At 41.6% G+C, this 24,439-nt stretch overlaps 1 protein-coding gene across 2 annotated transcripts in view; it reads right to left on the reverse strand.

Annotated features, from left to right (window-relative positions):
- The window catches only part of ME1 (malic enzyme 1), a 100,861-nt gene that overhangs the window by 14,316 nt on the left and 62,106 nt on the right, over window positions 1-24,439 (reverse strand). For both annotated transcript variants that reach the window (XM_080934828.1, XM_080934827.1), the window contains 3 exons: window positions 21,223-21,332; window positions 14,401-14,498; window positions 12,759-12,872 (listed from right to left, as the gene is read on the reverse strand). In XM_080934828.1, coding sequence (XP_080790954.1) covers window positions 12,759-12,872; window positions 14,401-14,498; window positions 21,223-21,332 — 322 coding nt within the window. The remainder of the gene's footprint in view (window positions 1-12,758; window positions 12,873-14,400; window positions 14,499-21,222; window positions 21,333-24,439) is intronic.

Below are 24,439 nucleotides of genomic sequence, written 5' to 3' on the forward strand. Positions count from 1 at the left end.
TCTGCAGCTGGTGCAATCTCCTTGCTTTAAAGCATCTGCATGTGTGCATGGGTGCGTACGTGCATGTGTGTATAGTCATGTGTATGAGTTAATGCATGTATGAGTATGAACTAATCATACTCTATGTATGAGAGGTCAGAGACAGTCTTGGCTGCTGGTCCCGCTTCACTGTGTACCCCATAAATCAGGCTAGCTGACTGCAAGCTTCAGGAAATCTGTTTCCACTTCCCATTTTGCTATATGAGTAGCTAGAATTACAGACATGTGCTTTATGTGGGTTTTGGGGGTTTGAACTCAGGTCCTCATGATTGTGTGGCAACCACTTTACCCACTGAGCCATCTCTGCAGCCTAATTTTATTTCCTTTTAAAAGCATATACAGAATCCTAGAAAATATAAAACATATGAACTCCTTCTCGTTTCCTTCTCTGTAAACAAGAAGGAATCTCACCCCTCATCAGGTCACCAGGGGCTAAAGGCATGACAGGAACATGGGAAGCACTGGGGACATTATCAGCTGAGATAAAACAGAACACAAGTCCAGGCCTTTGTAATTTTGGAACATTATCCTAGTCTGCTACAAATTGCTATTTGTGGGCTACTGCTTTGCATTATAAATGTGACATTAGATTGGGTAGCTTCCCAAAGAGAGAGTGCAGCACTGGTCACTGCTGTATTCCAGGAAGTTTCCTCCTCCTTCCTGCTCCTGTATCAACACATGCTACATCTGAGACACCATGAAAACAAACCTCTGTCCATCTACAATCAAACCTAAAGCCTCCAGTTCACACCCACTGCAGGAGAGAAGAGCAAGAGCAATTCAGATATTTCGGCCCAAATTCTTATCCATCATGTTTACCTAAAAAATTATTCTAATTTCTTCTTTTATCAGGAAATACCAAGTTGTTCATAAAAGTCCTATTTGGTATGTTCTATGGTTCATTTTAAATCCAAAAGAACCTAATCGACAGAAACCTCTTTGGTATTAGAGACAGAATCCAGGGCTTCACACACTTGAGGAAATGGTTTGGGTACTAACAAGTTTAACTGTCAAATGATTCCAGTCTTTCTTCCTATTCATGAAGGTACTGCCTCTTTCCTTCCAACAAGGCAAGGACCTCAGCAGCACAGTATTAGGTCTCCAACCCCCATACTAACTTTAAACTGATGGTAAGTATGCAGAGACTAGTTCCAAATACTTCTTTTGTGTTTGTAGCAGGATTTTCAATTGCTTCTCAATAACGTTTAAAAACCTTTCACAACACTGAAAATTTTATAGTTCTTATAAAATGTGGGGTCCAGTGGGGATACTTTTTTTAAAAGATCTATTTATTTTAAATATGTAAATACACTGTTGCTTTCTTCAGACACACCAGAAGAGGGCATCCAATCCTATTGCAGATGGTTGCGAGCCACCATGTGGCCGCTGGGAATTGAACTCAGGACCTCTGGAAGAGGAGCCAGTGCTCTTAGCCACTGAGCCATCTCTCCAGCTCCATTGAGGCACGCTTATTGAGTGCTCTCAAGTACTCTGCTAACGTCACAGACAGGGTTTATTCCATGTACACAGCTCCATCACAAACATTAGGCCAGACATGGACACAGAAAGAATGAGTGAGCCGGTGACAAGGTGTTAGGAAAACATAGACATGTGCTATAACAGAGAACATCTCTCAGGTGAGTTAGAGATGTAGTAACACAGTCATTCTCAAACCTGTCCTCCCTGAAGCGCCTGTGTTCTCTGCTACGTAGCTCTGCAGATCCACCCACAAAAAGTAGATGATGTAAATGCTTTTTACCTCACAATGAGGTTATAGCCTAATGAACCCATCCCCGTTAAAAGTAATTATCGCCTAACTCTGAAACAGCATAGCTTATCCCAGGCTGCATTAAATGTACTCAGAATCCGAGCACAAAGTGCGCCTTATAACAAATGCAACATCAAACGCTGCACTACAGGGGAGAACACGGGCGTGTGAGCGTCACTCTGTGTCAGTTACGTCGACAGATACTCAGAGAACCATCAAGTTGGGGTGTGTCTTTTCCTTGCCTGTGGTTTTGGACTGGAACATAGAGCTGCCACCCTCAGACTTAAAAGGAACGAGCGTATCCCCCCCCTCCCCCCGTTCCTTGTTCCTTTGCCACTGCTTGTGGGCTGCGGCTGGGCACACATGGAACAATATGAGGCAAATGTGGACCTACGGTGAAGAAGCTGAAAGCCACACAGCAGAGCACCAGTGCTGTCCACTCTGAGCCAGAGGTGAGGAAAGAAACCACTGCTGTTTTTCATCAAGATGCTGTGAGTACTGAGAACGTAGCACTAGGCTCTACCTCTAGAGCAGTTTTAATACTGACTCAGTACGCTGCCATTTTTTTTTTAACCTAATGTCTCCTAATGACTTTAGGAATGGATGGCTACTCTTTAGTTTAATAAAAATCACTGCTTTTGCAATCTCTCCTCCTCCTCAGCTCCCTCACTGGTTGATGGCAAATATCATCTTGCCTTATTAGAAAGCGAAAAGCAATTCATTTTTTAAATGATTTATTTATGTATATGAGCACACTGTCGCTGTCTTCAGACACACCAGAAGAGGGCATCAGATCACATGACAGATGGTTGTGAGCCACCATGAATTGAACTCAGGACCTCTGGAAGAGCAGTCAGTGTTCTTAACCGCTGAGCCATCTCTTCAGTCCCAAGAAAAGCAATTTTTATCATGGAAAAATAGCCACAACAACAACAAAATTTGAAATCATTTGGTAGTTATGATTTTTAATTTCTGAACCATTTTTGAATAATTTCTGAACTAAAATTCATGGTTAGTTTGAGTCTTAAAGAGTAAAATTTCCAGTAGAGATACCAAATAAATTTCTGGCTTGGGGAGGCATATTTCCTGGGAACAGTAACTCAGCTGCAAGCATTCTAAACAAAACATGATACAATTTTGGCTTACTATTTTCCACAGAAATGCATACCTTCAGTTGCAGTTGTAGAAGCTAGAAACCAGCCTATGTTCTGTGGCCCTAGGAAACAAATGCTACAGAACTCCGAGTAGGTCTGACCTCTGTGCTTGAGGTCAAAGACCAAGCTATGTCCACTGCTTTCCTCAGCTTTCGTGTCTGCATTAAACACATCAGTAGCTACATCTGCACCCTCACTACAAATGAAAGGCTGTGAGAAGTGCAGACAATGAAGTGGCATCACGGGGCTCTTCTGGAAACGTGCTCATAGCATTCTGGCTGAGGTAGGCATAGCATCACAAAAAAACTTTCTCCAAAGCTCAGCATGAGCCTCCATCTCAGGAATTTGCCTTTCTGGCTGTCTCTACAGTTGAGGGAGTTGAGGGAACCTGTCTAACTGCACCACCTTCTCGAGTAGAGAAAACTAGATTGCTAAGCTCCAGCCATCCGAGTGTTATAGTCCTTGTAGATGCTGAGAAAATGGCTCCCACTCAGCGAACTAAACAATGTATCATCTGCCCACTGCATATGCCAGTTTTAATATTTCCACTGTAAAATGGAAATATTAAAATGCTCAGAAAAGTATCTAGATGTTGTATTTATATATTTACAGATTTATTACATATTCACTTATTTAGCACAGAACTGAGGGTGGATCCCAGGGCCTTCCTATGCTGGGAAATGCTGCACCTCAATGTTGTAGCCTACACCTATGTTGCATTCCTTTATGTCCAAATATTGAAAACTATCCCACAAGGTGGTAGAGAATTCTAATTATCTATCAACACTCATTCTCCTAGACCTTGGGTTGTTTTGGTTTTTTGTTTTGCCTTGGTTTTTTTTACTGTTTATGTTTTCTTATTTTAATAATAGCATTTCCATTTAGTCAGTAATATATGCAGGCTTTATCTTCCATGTAAAGGCTGCACTCACTAGTTTCTTTGCAACCAGGAGTAACATCAGTATCTTCTGGACAGAATGGAAGGATGGAAACTGCTCAGTTACTGAATTGTGTCCTTAATAAGATAAGCAAGGAGTCACAGACCCAAGAAACTTCCTGACCCCTGTCTGTCTACATCTGTCTACATCTGTTTACATCTGTCTGCATCTGTCTGTCTCCATCTGTCTACATCTGTCTGTCTCCATCTGTCTGCATCTGTCTGTCTGCATCTGTCTACATCTGTCTGCATCTGCCTGTCTGCATCTGTCTACATCTGTCTGTCTGCATCTGTCTGCATCTGTCTACATCTGTCTCCATCTGTCTACATCTGTCTGTCTGCATCTGTCTACATCTGTCTGTCTGCATCTGTCTACATCTGTCTGCATCTGCCTGTCTGCATCTGTCTGCATCTGTCTGTCTACATCTGTCTACATCTGTCTGTCTGCATCTGTCTACATCTGCCTGTCTGCATCTACCTGTCTGCATCTGCCTGTCTGCATCTGTCCGCATCTGTCCACATCTGTCTATATCTGTCTGTCTACATCTGTCTGCATCTGTCTACATCTGTCTCTCTGCATCTGTCTACATCTGTCTCTCTGCATCTGTCTACATCTGTCTGTCTGCATCTGTCTGCATCTGTCCGCATCTGTCCGCATCTGTCTGCATCTGTCCGCATCTGTCCGCATCTGTCTACATCTGTCTACATCTGTCTGTCTGCATCTGTCTGCATCTGTCTGTCTACATCTGTCTACACCGTCTACATCTGACTACACTGTCTACATCTGTCTACACTGTCTACACTCTCAGATGATCTCCTTGCCTCTCTGCTACCACACCTGGAGATCTCCTGGCACACAGTTTCATTTAAAAAAATTTTTTTTTCATTCGGATATATAAAAAAAATTTAAGGAGACTTTGTCCTGACAAGTGCTTATCTTTCAGGAGAGCCAGTAATAGAACATTTACAACCAAGAAAGTGTCTGGTGAGAAAGATGGAGCATGTCTTCCGTCCCAGCATGCAGGAGAGTAAGGGAGACGTTGGTGGCCAGCATGAACTACATAGCAATACCCTGGTGTGAACAATTGAATTGTGTCTTTTTTTAAAATTGTCAATAATGTAAATTCTATCATGTTATATACATTTTATATAAGTCTTTATTCTCAAATTCCTTATTGTAATTTTTCTTCAATATTGTATCATGACCTTAAATAATTTTTGTACATAAAAACAGATGTTTAGTTGTAACATCTTTTTCTTTCTCAGCCAGAAACCTTTTGATTTTAATCTGTTCTCCTGGGCCAATGTTTATTCCTTGCAAACATGGAGCTCCAACTCTGATCACTCAGATGTCTTTGTTCATCTTCCACCTTGAGATTTAAAACTGTCCTCAGTCAAAAGGACAGGCAGCCAGCATTGAAGGCTGCAGACGATCTTGGTCAGTGTTCTCTTGAGGTACCCGGGGGAGGTTCAACTACTGACAGGCAGTGGTACCTCAGCAAGGGCATTCTAACTGCTTCGGGTATATAGTTTTAGATAAGCTGCCGATGAACTAGATAAAAATAGAAATTGATTCCTTTTCTCTTGATCACAACAAAAGAGTAACCATGCATATGTGAAAACAAAACTGATATAAATTCTTAGAGGTGACTTTTGACAGTAGCATAGATAACCATATTCGAACTAGTATCAATTTTGTTATTGCTAAAAATAACATGTAAATGAGTTGGGTTATACTAAATATGAACCATAAATCTGAAAAATAAAACTTAGCATAATGAATGATCTGAAATGGCATAATCTAATGTACTGCACATCTTAATGCAGCACAATATCCTAGGTGTGTAAGGTGGCAAAAGAAACATCTAGTTGTAATCTGTAATGTTGTTCTCATCTCTATAAACAGCAGCCAATGTGTTAACAGCTGGTGACAATTTGTTGTCTAGGGACATTACTAAAGAACAAGATACATTTTGATAAATGGTAAGTTCCTGTTACTTTTAAAGTTTTCACAAGATTTGGGAAAAGGAGAAAGATAGAGAAGAGCTTTCAGCTCAGTAGTGGTAGGACGGGGCTGTGGGTCACCGGCCCCTCTACCCACTGCCGGACTGCGAGCCCTTTGACTCTCTCCCGCATCTTGCTTTCTCCACCTATGAGCTGGCTGGATCACTGATGGCCAAACAGATGGACTATATTTGGGCTTTTTCCAAAACTGAGAGAACACCAATAACCTAAGGAAAAATAGACTCCTCAGCTTGGCTTCCGGGACTAATTCAATTCTAACTCAATCCATGAGTGAGGCCTCCTGTGTCCTTTAAAGTATTAAGGGAACAGAGACACAGCACCAGATTGTTGCTCTTGGCAGCCTAATCAGGTCTTTTTATCTTTTAGGGATTCTTCAACTTGGATCAACTAGGATTCACCAAATCGATATAGAAAGGAATTTCAGAACTAGTCAATTTGGAGCAAAATTGGAAATTTAGAATAATAATAACTATTATTATTATTATTATTATTATTATTATTATTATTATTATTATTATTATGTGTTGGGGTAATATGTCTGCTACCTTCAGTACATGTGTGGAGGCCAAAGAACAATTTGTGAGAGTTGGTTTCCCCTTCCAGTGTATGTAAATAGACTCTGGGAATTGAACTGGGGTTCCAAACTTGCACTGCAAGTGGTGTGACCTGCTGAGCCATCATACTGGCCCATACTTGGAAATGTTATTAAAGATATTTTATAAGCTTAAACCTGAGTGCTGGGAGGAAAAGAGGGGCTTGGAAAGAAAGACACAGCCGAGAGCATGCTGTGGGCTTCCCCAAAAGGAGTCACAGTTGTGTTAAAATTAAGCATATGTCCCCTTCTGGTGGCCCTCAAGCTTTTCACATCTCTCCCCTTTGGTGAGTGAGGTTCTAGAGTGGCTCCAGGGTTACCTTGGGCAAGTGATAACCTGATACAGTAAAATCAGGAAGCGCTTGGACTGAACAAGTTCCGTATGTGTCTTGTTCCCGTAAGTAGGCTTTCTTGTGAGGTTCGTAGGAAACCACAGCTCACAATCAGGAAGGCTGTAGGCAGATCACCACTGGGCTAGCATTTTTGTTTCTTCACTGGGGGAGGCTTCAAGCGGAAGCCTGATAGAGGCTCTTCCCCTGTCTGTCCCCGAGATTTCCCCTCTTTCTACCCTGCCTCTGGGTTCCCTCCCAGCTGATGAGGAAAGACGAGCCGGTTTTGAGAATCAGTTTTCTAAATGATTCTTCATAACCCTCAGATATGCTTCTTCAAGACATAAATTTTAGAAAAACTATAAAATGGTGCATTCAAACAGGAAGAAATGAACACATACGTTTGTAATCACAGATCTCTGGTAATACTGTCGTGAAAACAACCCAAAATTAATGAAAACAATGTACTTAGAACCTCTAATTTCCCTAGAATGCGAAGCAAATCATAAGGAGTCATCACACTGTACTGAACGTCTCTAACTGCTCCAGTGTGTACTCTTAAATGTCACAAATGGAAAAGATGTGTGTTTTATTGCAGACATCTTACTTTATTAATCACAGAAACCACTGGCAGGTCTGGCCATGAAGGAGAACTTGGCAGAAGGTACTCTAACTAGTGAGAGGCATCAATCTCCCGCAGCCCGGTCCTCACGGATCCTTGCCCTGGTGTGACTTACAAATGCTGACTGAATACTGAAAGGTGGCCAGGAGTCATGGAACAGCAACACCAGCATTGCTGACGGGCTCTGCTGGACACACACAGAACCAAGAGACAAAAATAACGTGCCAAGCTGTCCATGCAACTTTCCCAGCTGGTTTGATGGTGGAGTTTGAAGACAACCAAGATGGGACAGCCCTCTCCACTGTAGGGGTTGCCTGTAACTTTTCTAAGTTTCCTGAAGTTTCCCTCCTTCCCCCACTCAGGACATACACCTATACCAGCCTACACCTGTGTATATAAAACACCTTTTTTCCTTTTCCCCTTGCTATAGGCAGATAATGGAGTCAGGTTCAAAGTTGGACCAAGAACACACAGACATAGTAGAAATAAGACAGTTGATTGATAAAGATGGCACTCCCCAAAAAAGAATTATGTGTGTACACATGCACACTCACATACACAAACACACATGTGCACACATACACACACATGGACTCATGCCCTACTCACTCTCTCGCCACAACCCCATTTCCCCCTTTGCCTTTTTTTAGAAGAGTGTTTGCAGACATCTGTTTATCCAGAAAACCCAGATTTGGTAGCCTATCTCCTTCCTTTTCTCCCTCCCTCCCCCCACTTCCTTTCTTCCTTCTGTCCTTGGGCCAAAAATATTGGTAATGGCTAAAAATTTCTTTGTTAAGTTGCCTCTTTAATCCCCCCCACCTCGTTTTGTGCTGACTCTTATTACAAGAAGATGCAAAGAGACTGAAACACACCTAAGCTATAAGATTGTAGGATGTAAACTCCACCAACAATAATTCTGCATGTTAAATATCAATACTCACTATTTTCTGTTAAAAAAATCACATGTACATAATCAAAGAGTATTATTCTTATAAATACCTACAAATGCACGGGTCACCTCTTGTTTGAACTGGAAAGGAAGAAAGTGAGCGAACTGGAAACTTGTTTCTGAGCTAGCGTCCCTCAGAGCATGTGTGAAGTGTCACCACTGCTGAGGTGGAGCAGTGGCACTCTCAGACTGACAGGACAGGGAAGAGAGAACCTTACACAGCTTGTAGTTCCCAGCCCTACATTTTTTTTTTTTCCAAAAAGCAACTATCCCAACTATCATGATAGCACATAGCACGCCTTTGTCCTCTCTCTCTGTACAGGAGCTAAGTATTTAACTGTAACACGGAAAAACACAGTGAAGTCAGTTCCTCGGAACAGAAGAGAATAAAGCTGAAGTTACATCACCCTGAGGCCGGCCTGACGCATACTCTCTGCTTTAGTGCTCCGTCTACACTCTGGGCTGGCTCATTAGCAAGAGTCACTTAAGCAATGGGCTGAGTGTGGCTCAGTCTGTGCTGTGGCCACCAGTCCTCTCCGGAAACACTAGGCAGGCGACACTGTGTGAGACTGCTCAGCTGACAGGCCTGTCCCTCACATCATTCTTTCTTGTCATCTGGGAAGATTTTTATAGACATGAATGTTTAGTAAGTACTGGATTACTTACACCAAATTTACTAATTTAGGTGATTAAACTGATAACAGTTAGTTCTTGCTATAAAATACTAAAGTAGGATATTTGAAGATCATCAGTAACTTAATAATTGATCCCAACTATACTAGTACTGATGAGTTATATTATATTATATTATATTATGTTATATTATATTATATTATATCATATTATATATTACTTACATTCTATAACAAACTCCTTTTGTGCATATGGCTATAGGAAAATGATAGGAAGGAGTTTTAAAAACATTCTACTTTAAATTTTATGATTCTTTTAATATATTGTGAACAGGCCCATTATAAGCTAATAAAACTATTTATTACTGGCTCTCAGGAGATACGTAAGGACTAACTTAAAATGAAAACCAGCATGCAAAAGAATTGGAAAGCAAGACTATGCTAACTTTCTAACATGTCTAAAATGTATTAGTTTCCCAGAAAAAAATCAATACAAGATTTTTAACTGTTTAATGGCATGAATCACTGATTAATTGGAACTTAGAATATCTGTTTTATATTAAATAGTGTACAGGTTAGCTATATGTATACAACAAGTTCTCTCTCTCTCTCTACATACACACACACACACACACACACACACACACACACACACACACATATTAAACGTTGGGGGTGAAGGACATGGCGTACACTTGCTGGGTTGCCGACTGGATCTAAAGAACAACTGCAGTCACTCTTAGTGCTGCAATTCATGGAACCCAGAGGTTCAGCTCAGTCTGCCTATGACAAAGTTATGCTGATAGCTACGCAGGCTTGTGTGGATTTCACATCAAAATGTCACTCATGAGCTCCCACTATGTGGGCCGCTGAATATCATACTTTTCTGAGACAACATGATTTATGTAGTTGCTCTTTGTGGCATCTAACAATGGTCCCTACATTCCTATTTCCAGCTCTGATCTTATCCTAAAGGTCAGTCCTGGATCTCCAAAGCCTGACAAGATATTCCCACTGGAGTCTCCACAGGTATCCTGAGCTTGCTCTGTGTCAACTCATCTCACTGTGCCCCTCAAACCAGCTTTTCTTTGTTCTCTTCATACCTAGACATCTCGGGAGCGCAGCGTGACTCCGTTCCCTACCCCTGCGCCTCCTTCCCACTTCCTAAGTTCTCAGTACCCAGCCCTTCCTGGTAGACATCCATGAATCAAGCCTCTGGTCCTTTTTGTGGATTATTGCAACAGCTCTGAACCTCGTTTCTTTTTCTCACTGTACCTCCTCTCACACCATCCTCCACAGGGCCGTCAGACGGAAAAGGCAAGAGTCTCTGCTCACTCCTTTTCAGAACTCTCCGGCTACGTGTTTCCTTTCCACTCTCAGTCTCTTATGGCAGAGTAAGACACATGCCATCTTCACTAGAAAGCCGCTCATTCATTCACTCAGTGAACTACTATCAGGTGTGAACTGGCTATGTGTGTGACTAGGAAGACCCAGAGGGGACGCACAACCCTTAGCTTCTGTCAGGACACTCCATGACCTGTCACCACACGACCCTTAGCTCTGTCAGGACACTCCATGGCCTGTCATGATACCACCCTTTCAGTTTCATGCACAGGGAATTGCAGGTCTCTGGGGACTCCATAGTAATTCCAAACTCTGCCTTGTCAACAAAGACCTGTGCTCTGGGAATACCTCCCTCTTCCTTCCCTCCATGGCCCCCTCATGCATCAGAACACTTCTGTAACAGCGCTTTCCTATTGTTCTGTAACTGGTAACTTGATGTTTCCCCTTATGCTGTGAGCATCCTGAAGTCAACTGCCCTAGTATGTACTTATTAGAATCTAGAACAACTGATTCATCGAAACTTTTATTCAGTGGACATTATTTCCCAACGGCAATTTCTGTCATATGACTATGGTATATAATTGTTTATAAGCATTTTGATTCTGAAAAGCAACAGGTCCTAGAAAAATAAACTTGCTGGTTGCCAGGCATGGTGTGCACACCTTTAATCCCAGCACTCAGAAGGCAGGGGCAGGAAGGTCTCTGGAGTTGGAAGACAGCCTGGTCTACATAATGAGGTTCAGGCCATCCAGGGCTACAGAGTGAGACCCTAACTCAAAAAAGTAAGCTACGCTCAACACCTTTTAATTGACAGCTATACATATACTTTCTCTTCCTTTAAGACAAAATTTATCAGTTAGGCAAATTTTAAACATTTTTCTGGCTTTTAAGAATTACAATTGTTAAGAATTTGGAATGTATAAAAAGGCCCCACGAACAAAGTAGGTTTCTGGAGCAAGGGGCATAGCTCAGTAGTACAGCACGTGCCTAGGATTCATGGAGCCCTGGGCTCAAAGGCCAGATCATAAAGTAACAACTGCAATAACACACTGTGAAGTCTAATGCAGCTGAGATTTGTCTTCTGGGTCTTCCAGACATCACACATTTAAATCATGGACTAATATGCAGTTTCTTTTCATCTGACAGGCTGAATCATTTATTATGTTATTTAATGCTCTTTGAAAACAATTTTAAACATTTCATTGCACTTGTGGATAGTCCACAATCTATTTGACAATTAAATTTTGGAAGTATAAAGATTACCATTAAAATTAATCTATGATTAAACATCACAATAACATCCTACAGCTAAAACAATGCATACACACTGATTCCCGACAGACTTCCTAGAACGGAAACTCCTGGCTCGGCAGTACAGAAGCCCTGCTACACCCGAGACTCACTCAGATCGTTTCCATGCTGTGCTGCAGAAGACACAGCTATCTCTGGTCAATCTCACAGGACGGCTTAGATGCACTTTATAGCAGTTTCAACAAGAGTGACACACCAGGCGGCAACAGCAATACAGCTGCCAGGTGCTTAACTGTCCCTACTAAGTCTTCACAAGAACCACACAGAGGCCTTTCTGTCACCATAAAGGGGAAACTGGGGCTCATTCCAACAGCCCACAGATGAAACTCTTTCCTTTGAAAACCCCTTCCAAGCCTTCCTGAAGGGATTGTAGTAGGTAAATGGGCAGCCCTCTCTCTCCTTCCTAACTCACTGAGTAACAGGCAGCTCTTCCCAGAATGTACTGTGTCAGTGTCTGCATCTAACTTCCTCCATGAAAAACTGAACCAGTTCTAGTAGACAGAGCTGTGAGGATCTCCTCATAAACAAAAGGCATCTCTGAGAGTTTTATTCTTTATTCAGGAGCATTATTAATAAATCTGCTTGCATGCGTGTGTGTGTGTGTGTGTGTGTGTGTGTGTGTGTGTGTGTGTGTACATGTGTATGTACATGTGCAGGTAAGCAGGTGCATGTATAATGTAAGGGTTTACGTGGAGGTCAAAGGACAACTTCAGGAAGAGCTCCTTACCCACCCTCTACCATTTCCTTGTCTCACACAGGTTCTCTGACCTAGACACAGCAGGTTATATTGCTGGCCCAGGCCTCCAGGGATCTACCTGTCTTAGGCTCCTTAGCACTGGGATTGCAAGCTTGAACCGCTGTGCTTGGCTTTTTGAAATTTAGGTTTGGGGGCCTGAACACAGATGCTTGTCCTGGTACAGTCAGCACATTACTAACTGATCTCTCCACCCCATAAATGCTAATCGTTTAACACAGCATCTTAAAGGGGAAGTGAGAGCAAGGGGCAGTGTGTGGAACGGTCATTAGGACAGGCATACACAGTGACTCTTTTCTTACCTTAACTATTAATCCTTTTGAGTCAACCAACCATATCTTTTTTCTGGCTTTCTCCTTTGATAACCCTTCCTTCTCCATGGCCATAACAATCAGGTGAGCAATCCCCAAGGCAGCCTGGAAAGAAGGTATGAAAATAAAGACTTTAAAATTTGCCCCACACATCTTCTCAAGGGTTACTCATCGCCCCATTTTGTCCATTAGTAAGGAGCTGCAAAGCACCTCTGTCCACTGACTCACACAAGGAGCTAAGCATTCTTGTCACATCTGTGCAAAATGGTCACCATTAACTCCTTTTAATTACAACACAACCACTATGACAGTTTGCTAGTCAGCACAGATACGCCAGTGACACCCCAAATGTCAGCATATCTGATCCAACCAATACAGTCAAACCCGCACAACAAGAAAGCACGACCTTTACCACAATAACCAGTCAGCCTGGCTCACTGTCAGGACTAAAGAAGCCTCTCTCCAGGATGGGATCTTGACCTATTAGATAACAGCATAAACTGAAAGGAAATTATATGCTGCCCAGTATTTATTTACTCTCTTCATTTAAGCAAAGTATTGCAGAATTTCTCCCAGTGTTAAACCATCTTATTTGGAATTTGATGAAGCCTGCAGTAATCTGTGACCTGCCACAGCCCTCACAGTTTCTGGAACAAATCAAGGCCCATGAGTCAGCCAAGCAGGAATATTGCTCTTCCTGCTGAGAATCGAGAACTGACCTGTGTCAGTCACCAGAAACTTCTGGAAATAGAGGGCCTTACCAGAATAAAGGTAGCAAGCGACAATCTAGGAAACCAGGCCCTTACGTATCAGGGCTGTTGTGTAGGTTGTAATCTGTGTGAAAGTGAGTATGTGGTTTCATTCTACATGCCTTAACATACCCACTGTAGTCCTAGATCTTACATTTAAATGAAAACACAGTATACACATTTCTACCCACAGAACATCTTGTTTTGTTTATAAGGATATTAAGTTTAATTTTTTTTCTCAAAATGACTGTCTAGCCATACTATTTTCTCATTTTTGAATTCTGTAACTCTAGAGAAATTTGAAAGATTTCTCACAAAAAATTAACATTTTATTCTGTTTGGGAAGTGAATTAGCTTTCTTCTTTTAAATGAATATTAACAACGATTTCAAGAAACTATGTAATTTAGGCTTATGCAATTTTCTTACAAAGATTCCAAATGTCTTGGTTATAATATTGAATATTTATCTTTAATTCAAAATTACTTTTCTTAAAAACATGTACAGTTATATATGTACAGGTTGAACTGTGTGTGTGGCTATGAACTTTGGACTGTGACAGTGGGGGACAGGTCTATTAACTTAAATACACTGACATTGTCATATCAACACACACTGGAAACTTCATTCTGCACCAAGCCTTAATTAAGTGTGAATAATAAAGTCAAGGTTAGCATTTGATAATCTCTTGAATTTCAAACTGTGGAAATGGTTTTACATTTCCAAAGTCTTCTACAATGATGGAAGATGCCTTCAAACTTAGAGAATCTTCTGTCCAAAGCTGCACTGTAACTCTGAGAGCGCACTTGCCACCCGGTCTAAGTACGGGGCTAAAGCTAGCTGCAGGGTTAGTGGAGACACAGTAAACAGTGCCCAGGGCAGATACCTCGCCAGCTCCCTGGAACAGCACCGTCTGGTCAGAGAGCTTGTTCTTGGTTATCCGAAGAGCAGCAAGAAGACCCGCAACCGCGACAGATGCTGTTCCTGAAACAAGCGATACATAGCCTCAGTTGGGTCCTGCCACATTCTAATCCTTTATTCACATCTTTATATCATTACATGAGAGAGTGACAGGGACGGAAGAAGAACCTGCATTTAACTGTCCCCGTGCTAGCATATGGCAAGAGACACCAGTATTTTACAACAGTGGCTTAAATCCTTGAAAACTCTTCAAAAAGGAGACCCTGGGCTCATTTTGAGTGGGTAACAGCATGCGTTCGGGTTCTGCTTGGTTTTCATTTTAGTCAAAATTTTTAAGGCAGCATCTCATGTACTCCTAGCAGAACTCTCAAACTTGCAATCCTCAGCCTCCTAAGTGCTAGGATGGCAGGCATATGTCTCCACACCTGAATGGAGTTTGCATGTGGTATGGATTTCAGTTCATCTGCTTGCTACATAGAATTTAGAGAACTAACTGTGTACATCTGTTTTACTCATATGTAAAATGATTCTATTGTATGACACAGAAGAGAAATTCATGCCGTAGAGTTTTTCTACCTAAATATTCTGACATCCACATGAAGGAGGCACACAGTAAATGCTTGTTTCAGACATATTTGGAACTTAATGTTTAAATTTGAACAATTAGCCATTAATAGCAATTGAAATGTAGTTTTTACTGTATTCTTTAACTGTTTTTCTACCTATAATTCCTATCAGACCCCTAGTTGCTAACTGAATGCAAGTCAATAAATAGGTAAGGCAACTATCACACCACAGGGACAGGAGTGGCACCCGTTCTAATCACATGACTCCAGCGTGTTTGTAGGTCACACAGTGATGCTCTTGCTCTGAACATGATTACACCCCTCAGTCTCTTCAATGTTGATTCCTGAAATATAACTGCAGTTCCTTGCAATGCCTTCCACCTTTATAGACATTTTACCTCCAAAATAACACTCTACCATTTCAGTACCACCCAGGTGAGCAGCAAAGTCTGGCCAACCTCTGAACACTTTTACTCGGGTAAAACACAAACATGAGTAAGTGTGCGTGAGACACTGCAATGCTAATGAACTGTGGTGAGTTGTACATTTACACAAACCCACAGCTTTGTCCATAGTTTAAAAAGAAAAGCCTAAAGAGCTGACGATGTGACTTAGCGTTGAATGTTTGTCTAGTACACATAAGGCCTGAGTTAAATCCCCCAAAACCACACAAAAATTCTGTACAAAATATGGCTGGTTTATCTAAGAAACATGCCATGATGTCTGTCTCATGCACCCAGCTGCAGTCCTGAGAACTGTCACAGAGGGAACTGAGGAGGCAGGCATGCAGCTGCGGTAAGTACTTACTCACACGCAGCATCTCAGGCTAGCTCTGTCCTGGCTTCTTCTGATGGAAATGGGTCCAAACATAAGATGGAACTGTAAGCTCACTCCCAACTCTTAGATATTTACTGATTGTCCCAAACAGCTGGAGAGTCAATCTTGAAACATTACCAGCATCACTATACTTTGATATTCTTTTTCTTTTTCATGGAACTGGATACTTGAAGGCAGACAGAGGTTGTTCTATTGTCTAATTACAATGTGCTATTGCTATGTGGCAATGCTAGCTCATTCTACTAAAATTATGGTAATCATAAATTCGGCTCAGTGAGTCTCTTCTTGCTGTCTTGGATATCTAGTCATTATATATTCTATAGCATTTCCTAGTGACATAATGGAAAGTCTGGCCTTCTCTTTATTGCACCAGTTATAAGATCAGAAATAAATCACTTAATTGTAATATTGTTTGCAAAATAAATTACTTAATTGTCTAAATTGTAATTTGGTTATTAAACGTAAGAAACCAAACAGAGGGGAGGTCTATCCTTGTATTTCTGGTGTTAAAGAGGACTCAATACTTTTAACAATACTAAAAAAATGGAATCTCAAGATTTTAGAAAGTTCTGTAAGTTACATGTCTTTAATATAAAATTCTCATTTTTTCAGAGTCTCAAAAGTGTAAAAACTACTTTTTAGGTTATATGAATATGCATCTGAACGTGTGTGTGTTTAAGTGCAGGTGCCTACAGAAGCTGAAAGATGGTGTTGCAAGGATGCTGGATGCTGGGATTTGAACTCTGGTCCTACATGAGAATAATAAATGCTATTACTGTGGAGCCATCCCTCCAACCTCTAAGTTCCGAGAGGTTTCCTGGGCCCTAATGTGACATCAGACATCCTGCACCTGATCTTATGAGTTGCAGCTAGAATGCAAGTTCTGACATGCTGTGTGACATCATTTGTGACCTACATATAGATCACATTTTGTGTGTGAGAGTGTATGTGTGTGTATAATAAATATATAGATATATAGATAGGTAAAATACATATGTATAAATATATAAATACATATTATAAATCATAAAAAGATATAAAATTTAAAATGCTTCTGCTACCAAATATGGTGGACAAGGGGCTACTCAATCCTAGTATGAATTTGCACATAATGTGTCTTTACTGTCTACAGAAGTTAAGCATTTTGCTGTGCTTCTCCTGTGGTTATAAATCTGTCTAATCTTTTGCAAAAGAATGACCTCGACTGTGGGCATGATAATCCCAGCTTATGGCTGGACAATCAAAAGTTCAAGGCCAGCCTATCTTAAAACAACAACAATAATATCAGACCTCTACTGATACTCTGGTATATAATTTCTTAAATCTAGTAATTGTTAAATTAGAACTAAAAATTATTTTACATAACTAATGAGATCAATTTTTTATGAAATAAATCCTCAGGTGCTAGTAAAAGATCAGATGCCACAAGAAGTGTTGGGGAAGTGGGTGGATTTACACAGGCTGAGCTCACAGCAGTGCAGAGCATTCAAGATGCCCACAGCCTCGGGTGTGAAGATAGACCAGCCAAAGCATGTGCAAGACACATAGGCAGGGATGGCTCCCTGTGGAAAGTGGAACAATGGGCACACAACTAGTAGTCCTTCCCCTACAAACTGCACTAAAGCAGCAGAAAAACAGATTTAGAAACAAACAAGCAGAGATATGGAGACACATCAGGCACAGTGGGAGGCAGAGAAGTGCTGTACTGAAAAGATTAAGTGATTTTATTTTTTTAGAGAGGAGCACGCATGTGCAAGCTTCTTTTTAACACAAAGAATACCATGAGAAAGCGTTTGCCAGCGGACAGAGCAGACAGAACCTCTGCAGAGGCTAAAAGACAGGAAACCCCGAGGAGATGGTCCAACATGTAAAATGACACTAAAGCAAGCCCATTGTCACTTAAGAGTACATTACTGGCATAGTTAGCTACGCTATTCTTTAATCAAATGCTTTTCATAAATAATACCACTAAATACATCTGTTTTAAAAGACAAAGTCCCTTCAAGGAGAGGATACAAGAACTTATATACACTGCAGAGCTGAAATGGTTACCTAATTGTTTTCACTGACAACATCTATGGGCATAATGGGAAAAACATGGGGTTCAAAAGAGAAGACAAACATGTGGAGAAACCCTGACCCGGGTACATGATTGTGAAGTGGAGAGATGCTCAGAGGGGTTTACTCATTTCTAGTCAAAATGTGGGGACTTCCCATAGGTTTGACTTGATGAATTTTCCCCAAACCTGTATTTTCCCTTCTGAGGGTAGTATTTTGAAATTCCTGTGAGGAATAGGTAAGCACTATGTGTACAGGCAGCCAGGGTGGAAACCCAGCAACTTCACTGCCTCCAGCATCTTCAGCACACCTCACACGCTTCTCTGGACCTCAGCTTGATCTGTAGGCTTCACTTCTGATGTACTCAGTCTTAACCTTACTAATGGTCTATTAATGTCTATTAATGGTCACGATATGTGGACTGATGTTAGGGTGATACATGATTGGACAGTGGAGAGGTAGATGGAGAAAAGATAGGAAAATGGAAGAGGGGGCAGAGAGAAGGGAGAAATCAAGATGGAGCTGGACAAAGCAGACCTAGATCATGGTGGCTGTAACTGGTATTAGGTAGATATAAATATTTTAAGGGATTCTATAGATCTTTTATCTCATATAGAAGAGCAGTTTGTATCTTTGTCCATCGGATATAGCCATATTGTGTAGAGGGTTTGTGGATTGCGAATTTAATATATAAACCTACCATGAAAACCAATTGGGTTTTGGAGTAATGTTTGTGTTGGGCAGTGGGGTAAAGAAACACACAGAGTGATGGAGTGAACCACCGGGGAAAGGAATCCCCAGGAGAGGGCAGCTTGTGGACCGAGTGTTCAGTTCTATACTAAACCGGCGTCCTCGGAGTGAGACCACTGGGGCCGATAAAGAAATAAGCCATCCATTTAAATATTTACTGTAACACTAATAAAAAGTATCACTCAAATGCCTGGTTTGGTGATTTAGCCTTCTTAAACTTAAGTTTGGTTCTTATTCATTCTGAATAATGATTCTCAATCTTATAATACTGGTCTTAACATTCTTATACCTATTTCTGTCATAGCCACAAAAACGCAAAGGTAAAAAATACTGTAGGTCTGTTGTTACGCTATTTTTGAAGTGCTGGGAATAAACTCTGGGCATTGTATGTACTAGACAAGTGTTCGCCACTTAGATGCATCCCTGGCCCTCGACAGGAATAGGCTTATTCTATAGGCCACTGGAGGCCGCTGTAGAAACCACCTCAAAATGAACTGATAAGTGACTTGTGATATTAGCCTGCACTGTGTGCATTAAAGCCACACTATCATCAAACAGGGTGCCCGAGAGTCAGGGCTGCTATGTATTAAAACCAGACTTTTTTCTATAGCTCAGATGTACACTTAATACCTGAAAACTCTGGATTTTGTTTTGAAATCCCCTGAATACTCAATTTCAGGAAATCTGTAGCTGTCTGTTAGCGGCCATCCAGGAACTATGCACCATGAAGAGTGCACATGGACAGGTTCCTGAGAAGACACCAGCAACACATAACTAACCCAATGGAAGACACCGATTTTTATCTGACATCAGGATTACTTAGTGGTGAGAAGTACTTGGCTGAAGTTCGCTGAGAGCACAGGGAGAAGGTCGGGCGGAGGGGAAATGGGTTTGCTTTGGAATGGTTTTAGGATGAGGTAATGTAGAGATATCTAAGAAGAACTGTTAATAAACAGATGAACATGGTGCCCTGGAGTTCAAAGAAATCTCAAATGCAGAAATAAAGCTGAAAGCTGTCACGATATGGAATATGACCTAAGAAAACAGACTAAAGCAAGAAGAAAAGGCCTGAAGTTCTGCCATGTGGCCGTCAGAGGGAAGGGTGAACAACCAATGCCGTGCCGGGGCAACAGCGCGGCGTTCAGGCCAGCACGGGCGACTGTGCCATGTGCTGCAGACATTAAGGCAACCGGAAAACATTCACAGCAGGGAGACAGAAGCCAGGTTGCTGGACCTAAGTAACTCCCTCCCTGTTTGCCCTTTATCTATGGTTAAATATGACCTAATGAAATAGGTTCCTAAGGCTTTCGTGTATGGCCTGATGTTGAAGGAGGGACGACAGAGTGGGGTGGAAAATCAGAGCTTGCACAGAAAACCACAGCAGCTTACACAAAGGTCCACGGCCAAAGCATGTGCCTGAACTATCAACCAGAACGCAGCAGACTATTCATTTGCCAGCCTGGTGTGATCGCAGCCAACAGGACCCTGTGAGACGCCGACTCAAAACCAGATACAGCACTCACTAGAGCGAGGCTTAGAGACTGGCTAAGAAGTATATGACATGCATTTATGCCCTTAAACAACAAGCAGCCTGTTCCCGTGGACTTCCTCCTTTATTATATCGTAATGGCTGGAGACTTTATCAGGTTTCTAGGAGCTCATGTATAGTCATGGTGCTTTTTCAAATGTGAAAGGGAACCAGAATGATGACTAAACTCATCCGACATAAGTCCTGGTTTTTAACAGAAACCTAATATCTACTGGATTTGAATTAAAATACTGAACTGATTTCAAATATTTTTCATATATTTATTTTAAGTTTCTATATATGTGCTTTTTATATACATATGTATGCATAGGTAAATAGTTCTATAAAACTCTAAAAAAATAATAAAATGTTATTTATTTCAGCTTTAATTCATTATTTTATTACTAACAGAATTTCTATCTAATGGGAGAAATTATTTGCTTAATATAGATATTTAAAGCATAAATTTTCTCACTCTCTATACAACAGCTTTCCAGAGATTATAATACCTTTAAAACAGAAAATTAGTTTTGGAAGTTACTGGCACCCCAAAGTTGTGGGAATGTGTAAGTTTCTGCTTTGAAAGAGGAAATACTGTCCAGTCTGTTGCAGCCCTGACTCACAGCCCTGTCGTGCACCCCCTCAGCACAGTGCTTCCCTCCTCTCTGATGCTTCCCCCCAAACTTGCCCTTTCGGATCACTGTGATAATGCTTTAATCACCTGCAACCTCAGTCCTTCAGTTTATTCTTGCTGTCTTTTTATTATAGTCACCTGGGGTGGACATTCAGCCTTTAACTTTCCTTCTCCTTCTCTGATGTGTATGGAGGGTGTAGACAGGGTCCTCAAACAGCCTTGAGCTGCATGACAAGCTCCTGTGTGACTTGCCCTGTGTGTCTTGCATGTCTAAATCACTCTGTGACATGATTGTTGTAGACATCTTCCCTGTGCCCCTTCCTGCCTTTGCTTCCACGGGTCATTGCATTTCTCTCTTGTCTGACTGCAGAGTCTCATGTTATTCTTGATCCATACAGAGTGCAACGTGATTACCTTGAATATCATCGTTAAATGTGCAATACTTGTTTCGATACTTGTTCAGGAGACGAAATGCATTCAGATTGGCAAAATCTTCAAATTGAATAAGGCAATTCATGCCATATCTATGAGGTAAAAAACATGCATTTTAGACATTAACAAAATGACATTTTAAGTAGACATTTAAAACTAGCTCAAAGAAAAGACACACCAGTTTTATTTTAAAGTCCTCCTCAGACATAAATGTTTAACACATTATCAGCAAGGACTGACGGCATGCTTACCACAAAAAAAGTAACTGGGTTGGTACTATGGAATAATGCCAAATGACAAAAACTCAGACCAAACTATGATCCATATCCTCGAGGAATTTAAAACTCAGTAGAAACAAAGTCTTTTGAGTTAAATGAAAGATATGCAAAATGTAATATAAAAGCTATGTATAAACAAAGGATTATCGTTATTCAGAAAACAGTGCTCCTAGCTACACTTAGAAGCCAACTGACAAACTAATGAAGCTTTAATTGTCTATTATTTTAAAAGCTGAGACGCAGGGTTTATAAATCAAGGCAAAGTAGAAGCAAAACAAATAGTAGGTGGAAGGAAAAAACCCCCGCTGGGGAAATGGCAAGCTCACTAATGGTCGGGAGTGCAGAGTGTGAGGCCCTCTTCCTCCAGGTCCTTTTGATTCCCCTCACTCTGTCAATGGGATGACTATCTGGATGCCCTGGTCCATCTGCTTTTTCTGACTCTGAATATTCTCAAACTTTATAAGACAGCAGATAAGGCCTGGCCAGCACCACAGATTTCCTATTTGTTTCCACGTCTGTGTGGACATTACCACGAACCCAAACATTGTAGTCATGCTATACTGTTAAAGAAGAATGTCTTGCCCAGGGTCACATAGAAACAGAGCAGTCTACTGCTCAGTTCTGGAGGCTTGTGTTCAAGGGCAAGGTGGCTGAAGACACTGTCTGGGGAAGACCATCTCCCAACATGCAGCATCTCTGTTACGTGCTTGCAAGGCAGAGGCAGTAAGCATATGCCTTCCCGCTTCATAGGGCACTCATCCCAATCATGATGGCTCACCCTCAAAAGGCCTTCTTCTTCAGAGTTTCACATTGGGCTTCAACAACCTGATGCTCTCCTTACGGCTTTTCACCTCACGAAGGAGAGAAACAGCTTTCCTTTCTTACGTCTATTCTCTCCTGACCTTACTCCATCAGACTGATATCTCTATACAGTAGCTTTAACGCCTCCTCTTCAGCGGCTCAATCCTGTCTGCAAGAACTCTTGGAACTCAGTAACTAAAACCTCACATGGTGGTAGAACCAAAGCTATGCCTTCTTTCATCCTCACAGTGTCAGAGTTGTCATTACACAGTACTAAACTCCGTCCTCGTTTCTACTTCTTTCAGCCATTAGGACAGCTGTGGACCCCACTCCCCAACCTCTAAATGGAGATAAAGTCTGCCGGCTCTCTCCGGCTCCACCTTTCTACCACCAGAACTAACAAAGATCTCAGCCCATCATTCTGTTATATTTACTCATATACAATTACCATGTATTTGTGCTTAATTATCTGCCATTTAAAATTATGATAACATTCATAGGTGAAATTAAATTTAATCAACTTTTCCTCCCTCCCTTCCTCTATAAGGATTTTGTTATTTGCAGTACTGAGACTGATTTTCTTCACAGCAGCCAGGATACCAACAGGCTCCCCTTAATTCCTCCTGGGAGGATGCATTTCCCCGCCCAGGCACTGATAAAAGCTTGGAGAGCCTGACCTCATCCCACGCTAATCTGATGTGTTTGGTGAGCTGCCCACTACAGTGGCTGACTTTACCTAGACAGTCTTGGTCATCTGCGGCCTTCTTAAGACCCTGGCTAAGGGATGTCACAGAAATCTAGCTGCTGCTCTTCAGTGGCTGCTGTGGTGGGAGACTGGGGAGTTTTGTCTCATTTTCAATTACTAATGAAACTTAGCAGTGTTTTCTGCCTTGGATCTTTCTATATCTTTGGTCATTTAGAATTCTTTTTGGGAAACAGTATGTTCTTTGACCCACTCTGTGGCTGTTGTTGGCCTTTTCCATTTATTATTTTAATAAGAAGTCCTTATGTTCAGGACAGTACCTTCTATCACAGACTCTGCAAATGGCTTTCCTCATCTTCTATACTGATCCCTTAGATGGTGTTTGTCCTAGAGAGCTTTAACTGTCAACCCGACACAGTCTAAAACCATCTGAGAGAAGACTCTCAATGGAGGAATTGCTTGGGTCGGTGGCCTGTGAGCAGGTCTGTGGGGGACTGTCTTGACTGCCAAGTGATGTAGGACAGCCCAGCTCGCTGTGGCAACAGAAGCGCTAGGCAATTGGTATGAACTGTTTACGAGGGCGAGCTCCATATAAGGTGCTCTGTGAGCCAGCAGCCAGCATCCTCAATGGTTCCTTTTCTATTTCTCTGGCTGTGAAATGAGTTCCTTGGTCAGAGATAATGCTGTGTAGAATAGCAAGTAGGCTGCATTGAATTCCTGCCTTAACTTTTCTCAAAATGGACCGTGACCTGTGAGCGGGAACTGTGAGCCAAAGAAACCCTTTCCTCCCCCAAGCTGATTTGGTCAAAGAGGTTGTTGTTGTCGTTTTGTTTTGTTTTGTCACAGCAAGAGAACTGAAACCAGAATCATGTTTCTGCTGATTTTACTGCAGGAATGTCAGGGTTTTAGTAAGATGACTTGAAGTTTTTACATGTGGACTGACCTGTGGATGACAGGCCTATGGCAGCCTTGCAGGTGTACTAACTTACAGTCCAAACTGTCTTCTTACGAGCACCACGGGCTTGGACCACAAAGATGACCAGAGCATCCACACTGTTCACCCAGCTATACTAGTACCATTTACTTAGTACTCCATCCTCTCCCTTCCCCCATGTACCACTCGACCCAGAGGGGAGCCGGCTCTTCTTCTGTTTGGCTTTACTACTGCTAATGGCAATGAATGTATTTTGCCACTTCTAAGCTACAAGGCACACATTACTTTTCGCAGCCACGCTATGGATGACCATCGTGCTTCTTACCTCAGATACGGACACAGATACACAGGGTGACTGAGGAATGAACAGGACAACTGGATAGAAGCGACTGGTCTGCTAATACGCATATCCATAAGAAATGCATCCTTGCCTTCACCGACGCTGCTCTCAAATAACTTGAATACTGAATATGGCTTGTTACA

The sequence above is a fragment of the Micromys minutus genome, assembly GCF_963924665.1.
Source record: "Micromys minutus genome assembly, chromosome: 21".
Classification (NCBI taxonomy): domain Eukaryota; kingdom Metazoa; phylum Chordata; class Mammalia; order Rodentia; family Muridae; genus Micromys; species Micromys minutus.